At 32.3% G+C, this 11,612-nt stretch overlaps 1 protein-coding gene across 2 annotated transcripts in view; it reads left to right on the top strand.

Moving 5' to 3' along the window:
- The window catches only part of LOC105669032 (cytochrome P450 4C1-like), a 46,181-nt gene extending 38,412 nt beyond the window's left edge, over positions 1-7,769 (top strand). For both annotated transcript variants that reach the window (XM_067356251.1, XM_067356252.1), the window contains 8 exons: positions 2,475-2,538; positions 2,808-2,934; positions 3,027-3,090; positions 3,340-3,425; positions 3,495-3,563; positions 6,912-7,089; positions 7,274-7,450; positions 7,517-7,769. In XM_067356251.1, the coding sequence (XP_067212352.1) occupies positions 2,475-2,538; positions 2,808-2,934; positions 3,027-3,090; positions 3,340-3,425; positions 3,495-3,563; positions 6,912-7,089; positions 7,274-7,450; positions 7,517-7,686 (935 nt within the window). In that variant the 3' untranslated portion in view covers positions 7,687-7,769. The remainder of the gene's footprint in view (positions 1-2,474; positions 2,539-2,807; positions 2,935-3,026; positions 3,091-3,339; positions 3,426-3,494; positions 3,564-6,911; positions 7,090-7,273; positions 7,451-7,516) is intronic.
- The last annotated feature ends 3,843 nt before the right edge of the window (positions 7,770-11,612 follow it).

Raw genomic sequence — 11,612 nt, forward strand, 5'->3', positions numbered from 1 at the left:
ATAAAAGTTTTCTTAAGTTATTTTTTTTAAGTTTTAAAAAGTAAATTTTTCTAAGGGAAGTTAAATACATGTACGATCAACCAACATTGGCTCTTTCGCCTTTTATTTTCTGTTGTGATATTTAAAATGTAGTACTAAAATAAGGATTTAAAGTATATAATTTGTAAATTTATTTTTAACAAGTTAACAGAATGAGATATATATGTATATTGATATTATATATATTGATATATATATATTTCAACTGTTTATAACCACAAATTTACAGCAAATTTTAAAACTATTATTTTACACTTTTGTATGTGTTTGAGTTATCACTTTTTGAAACATTTTAAGAGGATGCTGGAGTGCCTGACGAACTCCGACGCGAAAGCGCCATCATTTCGATGGAACTAAAAATGAGAGTGATATTATCGGCATAAGTCATAATCTAAGTATGAATGTATTGTGTATGCGTATGTGTGGTGCGTGTATATATTTGCATATTATTGTATAGCGCCTCTCTGATATTATCCTGGAACTAATCTTCTGTTATTTTTTCATCTGTTATACCGATATTGGACGCACACGTATGTAAAAATAGTCGGACAAGAATATTTTTTACATTAGACTTTTCAGCCCAATTTTAATGGTTCCATAACATTCTATTCTGCAGTCCGCAATTCGCGCTGCTCTTATTCGGTGTATTAAAATTGTTAAACTTTTATAAAAAGCTAAAATTGATAGCTCTAAAAGACATGTTATCCTAAGAGTATGTCAATAAAAATTAATGTTATAAATAACTTTATTTTTCCGAATTTTTTCGACCAACGCGAATTCCCTTTTTATGTGCTCTTTAATCTTGCAAAAGGATTTTTAATTCTATGCAGGCAGAAAAAAGCTGTATTTGTTAGAAAAAAGTCAGGAAAAATACAGCATTCATGTGGTAAAACAGAACTCCAGCATCCTCTTAATAGTAGAATTAATCCCAGACAGCGCAGCATATTCAAAAGACTCCACAGAATATCCTGAAGACGTTTTTGGGATGATAGGACGTCCTCTGGATATCCTTTGGATGGATTTTAAACATGTGTGCTGTCTGAAATACTATATTCCATAAAATATCTGTTTACGTTTTAAATGGTAAATCAACATGAAAAAAAATAAAGCAATACGGATGAAATAAAAGTAAAATAAACGCAAATTATCCATTTTATTTTCATAAATTCAGAAATATTATTTTTTTAAATTACATTACAATAAAATCGCAGGTAGCTCATGTTAGTTTTATATACGTTTCTTAAGAGGATGCTGGAGTTCTGTTTTACCACATGAATGCTGTATTTTTCCTGACTTTTTTCTAACAAATACAGCTTTTTTCTGCCTGCATAGAATTAAAAATCCTTTTGCAGGATTAAAGAGCACACAAAAAGGGAATTCGCGTTGGTCGAAAAAATTCGGAAAAATAAAGTTATTTATAACATTAATTTTTATTGACATACTCTTAGGATAACATGTCTTTTAGAGCTATCAATTTTAGCTTTTTATAAAAGTTTAACGATTTTAATACACCGAATAAGAGCAGCGCGAATTGCGGATTGCAGAATAGAATGTTATGGAACCATTAAAATTGGGCTGAAAAGTCTAATGTAAAAAATATTCTTGTCCGACTATTTTTACATACGTGTGCGTCCAATATCGGTATAACAGATGAAAAAATAACAGAAGATTAGTTCCAAGATAATATCAGAGAGGCGCTATACAATAATATGCGAATATATACACGCACCACACATACGCATACACAATACGTTCATACTTAGATTATGATTTATGCCGATAATATCGCTCTCATTTTTAGTTCCATCGAAATGATGGCGCTTTCGCGTCGGAGTTCGTCAGGCACTCCAGCATCCTCTTAAACGCATATGAATACATTGGATACGTTTAGGAAACGTATATGAAATAAACATGTGCTACCTGGAATATACATTAAGAGTTGTCAACTCCAGAAGACTAGACTAGATCATTTTACATATCCCCTTTCGTAACAAAATACAGATAGATTAAATCAAATAAAAATGTTAATTATGATTTAATGTAAATTAGTTGACGAATATTTTAAATGTACATAACGCAGACTTAAGTGCGAGAAACATATTATTTTATTCCAATGATATTTAGATTACGAAACAATATTGGTAATATTACTGAAAAATAAAGAAAATTGATCTATCTCAATTCATAAACATAAAAATTGTGCCAACAAAAGTAGAATAATTTATTGTAATTGTTTTTAAAGTTAACTTTTATGTTTCTTATAAAATCGAAAATGTGAAAATTGATTAAATTTTTTAACTAAATATTGAATAAAATTTTAAAAAAGTTTAGTTTAATTCAAAAACTGGATAATTGGCAACTCTCTATGTAAATACAGTTTATGTACTCAGATATTATAATAAGTGTTAATCTATTTTCTTTATGTGACACTATAGAAAATATGTTGGGCGTCAAATTGGAATCACAATTATTAAATCGAATCTATAAATGTGCGACGAGGTATAAATGTATTTAATTTAAATTCTTATAATTAATATCAAATTTATATCATAGAAATAAATCTTTTTAAAACAGATACATATATATACATATATATATATATATATATATATATATATATATATATATATATTTTAAAGAATTTTAAATATTTTAATGAAAATATTATAGTAATGAAAAAAAACTAAATTTATAATATAATTTATAAAATTTTATGATTGCGGTTAAATAAACTTTTCGCCATGATTTACGGAAGAAACATGTTTCAGCGTAAAGAAAATTTGGAATTATAGAATAAATAACATATTGTTGCATATAAATGTTATATTCAACCTTAGTACTACAAAATGGAGACAGCAAAAACAATTAAATTGTGTTAATTTGCTTGTGAATGAGGTATGTTGAAATTTTATTTATTACTATTCTGCCTAAATTTCCTTGTTTGTGAATTCCTTTGTTTATGTTATACATAATTTCTAATTACTCAGTTGAAGCAAAGGAGACATGCATTCGAGAAACGTGTGACAACCAAGTCCAACAGTGAGACAGTTCGTAAGTTTGTTAATGTTTTACTTAAGTATTTATGATTATTGAATGTTATAATATTAAAAAATTTTTTTAATAACGGTGAAAAATGTTTTTTTAGACAATTCTTGATAAAGTTTTATTGATAAAACGCTATTTTTAATGATTTTTTTTCTTTTATTACTATTGCAAAAATTCTAAAATTATATGTGTAGGAAACTTACTTTTATAAGAAAGTAATCAATTATTTTATATATATTTGTTCAAATAACACAGTTTTCGACATTCTATTGGAAGCATGTCATAAAGGAAGATTAACTCAACAAGAACTTTGGGATCATATGGTTACAATGTTACTCTCAGTACGTATTTATATTTCTACATCCAAACTATATGTAGACGTATAATAAAACAGGTTTTTATTTACGTAGGCCACTGACACTACTGCCGTCACAATAAATTTTGTGATTTTTATGCTCGCAAATTTCCCAGAAGTACAAGTACGTAGAGATTAAAGTTATTGAAATACAATACAACTTATTAACTTACTTAATACATATATAAGACTTACGAATAATGTTATTTCAAGTTAATAACTACCCTGATAGCCAAGCATGTTTTGCAAAATCAAGCAACTTAATGCTGAGCATGAATTTTCGACTAGTTGCTGTATATTTGTTAAAAATGTAATGCATAGTCATACGTATTCAACAACACGGGAGCAGATTTGAAACATTTCGTGTCAGCAGATTCAGAGCAACCGGAGAGCAACTGTTGCTCATTTTGTTGCCAACAAAATGACTTCTATTCATGGAAAACATTTTGCTTTGTCATTCATTTTCGACAACATAAGAGCAACATGACGGTGATAGAAAAAGATAATGATGTCTGTGCTTTTGTCGTATATTTGTTAAAAACTATTTAAATATATTAATTTGTTAAAAACTGTTTAAATATGTTAATTGTGCCTTGTAACCAATATAAAATGTCGAAAATGACCTATCTTTGTGTATGTGTGTATGTGTGTTTGCGCGAGTGCGTGCAATTTAATAAATAAATAAGTGATACATCGACGATACTTGTGGCAAATTAACACAGCTTTACCTATAAATATTTGCGGCAAGGTATATACAGGGTGTCCCATTTAACTTGAGACAACTAATAATTTCGAAAAATAATTGTACGAAAAAATGTCCCAAATAAACTTTTAATATTATCAAGGGGGACGTCTGCGTGTGTGAAAATTAACCCGCCCCCATCGCCCCTTAGGGGTAGGGCGGGTGGCAACTTTGAAATTTCAAATGAGAACCCCCATTTTTTATTGCAGATTCGGATTCCTTGGAAAAAAATACGTAAGTTTTGTCCGAGACATTTTTTCGAATCGTGATAGATGGCGCTGTAATCAGTGAAAATTAGTTTTTGCCATTTTCTCTCACAATTGGGGTGCTTTATTTCGGTGAGTTCCCTTGCCTCTCACTATTCAATTACAATAAATGCTCGAAATGATGACCTTCCATTTCGATGCATTTATTAACTCGAGCTTGGAATGCTTGTACATATGTAGAAAGTGTATCTGGCGTTATTTGTGCGCAAGCATATCTAATACGTTCCACCATGTTTTCTCGAGTATTTGGTATTTCTGTATACACTTTTTCTTTAAGGTAACATAAAATTATTTCAACTTTCAAAATTATTTCAAAATTATTTCAACTTTCTCCTCTAAAGATAAATAATCCATTATTTATTTGCTGAAATAAAGAACGCGTCCGTAAAAAAACAAGTAGCTAGCGTATGTATTACTGAAATTTACTTGATTTGAAATTTAAAGAATCCAGTTATTGAAGAATTGTTCTGACTTAATTTCTTTCATTTATTTTGTTTCTCCTTTTCAGTATTTTCAGTATTTCAGAAATTTAATACATATGTAGATGCCTCATAGTTTTGGATTATTTATCTTTAGAGGAGAAAGTTGAAATAATTTTGAAATAATTTTGAAAGTTGAAATAATTTTATGTTACCTTAAAGAAAAAGTGTATACAGAAGTACCAAATACTCGAGAAAACATGGTGGAACGTATTAGATATGCTTGCGCACAAATAACGCCAGATACACTTTCTACATATGTACAAGCATTCCAAGCTCGAGTTAATAAATGCATCGAAATGGAAGGTCATCATTTTGAGCATTTATTGTAATTGAATAGTGAGAGGCAAGGGAACTCACCGAAATAAAGCACCCCAATTGTGAGAGAAAATGGCAAAAACTAATTTTCACTGATTACAGCGCCATCTATCACGATTCGAAAAAATGTCTCGGACAAAACTTACGTATTTTTTTCCAAGGAATCCGAATCTGCAATAAAAAATGGGGTTCCCATTTGAAATTTTAAAGTTGCCACCCGCTCCACCCCCAAGGGGCGGTGGGGGCGGGTTAATTTTTACACAGGCAGACGTCCCCCTTGATAATATTAAAAGTTTATTTGGGACATTTTTTCGTACAATGCTTATTTTTCGAAATATTTAGTTGTCTCAAGTTAAATGGAACACCCTGTATATATATATATATATATATATATATATATATAATAGATATGTAAAATAATAAATAAGTAAATTCTTCTTTCTGGTGATAACAAAAAGAAGCCCATACAACACAAAACATTACATTTACATTGCAGCAATGTTACAATCTTGCAAGTTGCAATGTAATATTATTGAGAGATTATTGGAACATTGAATTGTAATATTTCATGAGAATGTGACAGCAACATTGCAAAAACATTACAAGAGCAATATTCGGTAATCGCTACTCAGGGAGAAATACAGGTCGAAGAAACGTCTAATAGACATCTAATAGATGTCTATAGACGATGTCTCTTAGACGTTTCTTCGACCTGTATTTCTCTCTGGGTAGTTCGTTCGTTTACCGTTATGCGACGCGCGTTGCAAAATCTATCTCGTATTTAAGTTTTAGTCATGATGATATAAAACTTCCAAAGAGTGGCTAGTAAAATCGAAGACCTTAGTAACTATTTTTATTAGTTAAATTTTTCTGATACGACCCTAACACAGGGAATTCAGATATTGAACTGATTGTTCAGAAATCGGACAAATAAAATGTCCAAATAAATAAAAATATATACAACATTATTCTAAGATTGCAATAACAATGCATTATTGCAAATTCATTATCTTGCAATATTACTGTAATATTTCGTTACAATCTTCCTAAAGGCGGATATTTTAACGTTGCTGCAATCCCACAGCAATGATGCAACAATATTTTGCAGTAAATTTGCAATATTGCAACATTGCGATGAAAGATTGATGCAATGTGTATGCAATCTTTGTGTGCTGTATGGGAGGATTTATTTACTTATTATTTTATATGTTTGAAAAGAGTAAGGATGCAAAAAATATATTTAACCGTTTTCGACACGCTGTTGAATTTTTGCTAAAATTTATGACTCGGCATGTGTTGTTGGCAACTTGCTGTCATTTTGCTCTTTATGTACAGCGATAAACCATTGACAGCAAACACATAGCAACTTAACAGCAACACATGCTGAATTGATGTGATATCATACCAGAGGCAAATGACTCACACACCTTGTTCTAAATTTGCTGAAAACTAATGCCCTTTGTTTTCAGCAACGTGGCAACAACAACACAGACAGGTGGCTATCAGGGTATATGTAATATATTATTTATGTTAAAAATTTAAATAGAATTATGCAAACATTTTTATTTTTTATTACTTACGCTTTAATTATTGCTAGCAATATTAATCCCATAAGCAATGCACCAAATTTTAATCACAAGTATAAAGTACAATTTATTTCATACTAGGAAAAAGCGTACAAAGAATTATCAGAAATTTACGGCATTAAATCTCCAAAATCTGTACCAATTAAATATGATGATTTGCAAAAAATGAATTATTTGAACCGAGTTATTAAGGAAACAATGAGACTCTTTCCTGCTATTCCTGTTGTTGCACGATTTCTAACAGAAGACTTAAAGATAGGTACGATTAATCATAATTGTGTATTATAATAATTTATTTAAAAATTGTGTTTTTCGTGCTACAATTAAAAGACAGAGATACATACATAATTTTTTAATAATAAGACGTATGTTTACTTAGACTATTTTTCACTATTACATTTTTATTATAATAATATTTCAATATAAACATATGTATATTTTAGGAGAAACTATTTTACCTAAAGGAGCTGATGTATTTATGTCTATATTTCATATGCACCGAAATAAGAAACATTGGTCGAATCCCTTGATGTTTGATCCAGATAGATTTCTCCCGGAAAAACAAAAACATTGTTCGAAATATTTCATTCCGTTTAGTAACGGACTCAGAAATTGTATTGGTAAGCACGAATGAATAACAAAATATTATGATAAAATTGTTTTGTATATAATTAACAAAATTGCAGGTCAGAAGTATGCGATGATTTCTATGAAAATTGTTTTAGCAACATTGATACGCACGTTTGAATTCAAAGTGAATAAAAATATCAAAATAAATGACATAAAACTTAATATGGACATATCATTGTGTACTATAGATCCTCTGAAAGTTAAAATAAAAAAAAGAGATTATTGAATTTAAAAAATATAACTATTCATGTTAAAAGAAAATGTAAATGAGAAATTTGAGAAATAAAGGGTGAAGGATATATAAGTGAATTATTATACAGACAGTACACTTTTTTGTTTAGTACATTTCATTAAGCAAATGCGAGTAGTATGTTTTACGAAATATATATGTAATCGTTCAATTTTACTTTTATCTTACTAAGCAAGTTTATACTCTATATTTCTTTTATATCTTTTATATTTTCTGCTCATTTTGTAGTTAGTTTTATTTTCTCTCTCTAACAAAGTATACAAGTTTGTAAGGGTTGAATATTAATTATTTAAGGGCAATTAAGAAATAAAAATGAATTACTTGAAAAAAATTTAATATAATGTTCGAATAAATACAATTTTATCCCGTCAGCCGAGTCAGTCAATTTTTACAGAGTTCTCTATACAAGCTATCCTTATACCCGATACTTGCTCGAATCACAATTTCCGCGCTATTCCGGCGACAGTTTCTATCTCTATCTGTCTACGCCCACGCTATTCCGTGGAAGAGATTACTAGTGTCCCTTTTTGCGCTTCTTCAAAAATTCCCCGCGAACTCTGCTCTCCGTCTCGTGCTCTCGGTATTCATAGGCCCCTCAAGCCTGATTCGCACTTTTGAGGCCCGTTCTCAATTCCGGCGGCACCCCGTGCTGACCACAGATGTGGTCTATTACTAGTACTAGATACTAGTACAGATGTGGTCTATACTAGTACTAGATCGCTAACTTTAGGCTTTGATGTATGGAAAAACTGAGGCTGGCAGGATTTCCGGTTTCGGCCATGACACCCTACAACAAAATGGCCGCTCAACAACTGCTCAACAACTGCTCGGCATCTTTCAAGAATTTTTACAATATTATCAATTTGTATCACCACGCCGGGTATCACATGTGCATACGCACGTACAGATATAAGGCCATCACACACAAAATGACATAACTGCATATGCATAGCATAAGACCGTCTCGACCAATGAACATGCTATGTAAATCAATATGGCACCTTTATGCTAGATGTTCATTGGTCGAGACGATCTTATGCTATGCATATGCAGTTATGTCATTTTGTGTGTGAGGGCCTATACACATTACACACGCATTGTCGCCATTTTGTTGTAGGGTGTCATGGCCGAAACCGGAAATCCTGCCGGCCTCAGCTTTTTTGACGAAGTTAGCGATCTAGTACTAGTATAGACATCTGTGGTGCTGACCAATCTCTTTGCCTCTCCCTCTCTGCCTCTTACAAGTTTTTGTTGAGCGTGCGGTTAAAAGAACATTGTACCAACTTTATCTATACGTTTATTAAAATATATCTCTCAGTAATAAAACCTCCTCTGGAATCGTTAATTCGATTAAACCTCCACGCTTGGTTTAAGAAGGGCAACAGGTTATGGGCCCAGGGTTTGAGGTAAAATAATAAAAGAGGAAGGACGAAAGAGAGATTATAGTGCCACGTGTCATTAATTGGAAAAATCTTGCGGTCGGCAAAAGTTGAGACAAAATGGAAGGCCTAAAACATTTTCAAATCCAGAAGTTTAATGGACAAAATTTCCAGCTATGGAAATACCAGATGGAAATAATATTTCGAGCGAAACCAGGTATGTTTGAACTCGTGAATAGAAACTCAATGTCCAGCAAATGGAGGTATGGCACGTACAACATGGAACAATCTAAACGCAAAGGCAATGCTGATAATATCATCAGGTATGGAATATGAACAATTGCAAACCGTGGTAAGTTGCCAGACAGCACCTGAAATGTTGAACCGTCTAAAAACCATACACGAGCAAAAATCAGCAGTCAATAAATTACAACTCAAGCAACAATTTTTTAATTATAAAATGACAGAGACTGATTCAGTTGCTCAACATCTAAGTAAAATAGATTCGTTAGCACAGGCACTTGCTGACGTAGACGAGCCGGTCACCGAAGTGGATAAACTAGCAAAGGCGCTTGATCTTCCTATAAAAGTCTTCCTATAAAATACAGCGGTTTCATTACAGCTTAGGATTCATACAATGAAACAAAACAAACCTACGAGAATTTGGTTGCACGACTAATGAAAGAAGAGAAACGGCTGACTGAAGCAAAGGAAGTGGCAGTAGCTTTTGCATCCCTGAATGTAAATAAAACGTCAAAAACAAATACAGATCAGAAAGGAAAATCTACAGATAAAAGAAATGTAGAGTGCTTCTTCTGCAAGGGTAAGTCAGAATGCCGTAAGAGACTGAATAAGCAACAGTTACAAAAGGAAGACAAAAATCGGAAACATCAAGCCTTATCAGTAGAGCACAAAAATATTATGGCATGTGACAACGAAGAGGGGTGGCTGGGTGATAGTGCTGCCTCAAAGCATATGTCCTATCGAAGAGAATGGTTTACCAACTTACATACTAGAAACATTAAAGATTTTGTACAAGTTGGTAATAATTCTCAAATCGAAGTAGAAGGTTACGGTGATGTAAAGCTTCTAGCACTAATCAATGGCGAGTGGGAGCCACGTACACTTGAAATCGTATTGTATGTTCCAAAACTAAGTAAGAATCTTTTTTCAGTGGGAGCAACAACAAATAAAAACCTGAAAGTAATCTTCAGCAAGGACAAAATAGAAATTTACAGCAATCGTCTAGTGGCCACGAGCAATCCAATCACTGTTATAAAATGCTATTCAAGCCGGCGACCAAAACAGTAGCAAATGTATCAGTGATAAGTTCAGCAACACTGTGGCATGACAGACTAGGCCACATCAATTTTCAAGCACTAAAGAATATGGCTGATCAAGGTCTACTACCAAATACACAAATAAAAACAACTGAAGGATTATTTTGCGAAGCTTGCCAATACGGTAAATTGCATCGGTTACCTTTTAAACAGAATATAAAAGATAAAGGTTTAAAACCAGGCGAATGTCTGCACATGGATCTGTGTGGAAAGATGTCATATCCTTTAATCAGCGGGGCATACTATTATATACTGTTCAAAGACGAAAGTACGTCCTACAGAATTATTCGTTTTATCAAGCATAAGAGTGACGCTTTTTCACAATTTCTCGAAATACAAAAATTAGTTGAAAAACAAACGGGTAATTTAGTAAAGAAAGTAAAAAGTGATAGAGGTCTAGAATTTAACAATGATCAGTTTCAGCGACATTTCCGTGAAAAAGGAATAATCCATGAGTTCAGCGCTCCATATACTGCAGTGCAAAATGGAAGAATCGAGAGAGAAAACCGAACAATTGTGGAAACAGCTCGCAGTATGTTATTCGCAGCAAAGTTGGAGCCAAATCTATGGACTGAAACAGCAAACACAAGCGTTTATCTACTCAATCGACGACCTCGAAAATCAGACAAAACAATACCATATGAACAATGGACAGGACGGAAAGTTACATTGAAACATCTCAGAAAATTTGGATCAGAGGTCTATATACACGTTCCGAAGCAATTTAGAACAAAATTCGAAAGCAAATCCAAAAAAATAATACTAGTAGGATACGACAACAACAGTCCAAACTGCAGAGTACTGGATCCGCAAACCTTGAAAATTACAGTAACCCGAGATGTTGTATTTAATAAACAAGATGTCAATAAAAGTAAAGAGGATACATATACAACTTTCTCGATTGAGAAACAGCAAGAGGAAGATGTACAGAATAAAATCGGAACAGCAGGACAAGATGATGTCGAAAATGTTTCTGACAGCTCAATAGATGCAGAACAGTCAGAAGAAGAAGAGGACAGACCTAAAGCCACAGAACAACGCATACTAAGGGATCGAAATAAAATTCAAAAACCAGCACGATACAATGAAACCTATTGTATGGCCTGTGCAGCAGTAATAATGAAAGAACCAAAATCATATGAAGAAGCAATGTCAAGTAGTGAGGCCAAAAATTGGTGTCAAG

Source organism: Linepithema humile, chromosome 5 (assembly GCF_040581485.1).
Source record: "Linepithema humile isolate Giens D197 chromosome 5, Lhum_UNIL_v1.0, whole genome shotgun sequence".
In the NCBI taxonomy this organism is placed as follows: Eukaryota; Metazoa; Arthropoda; class Insecta; order Hymenoptera; family Formicidae; genus Linepithema; species Linepithema humile.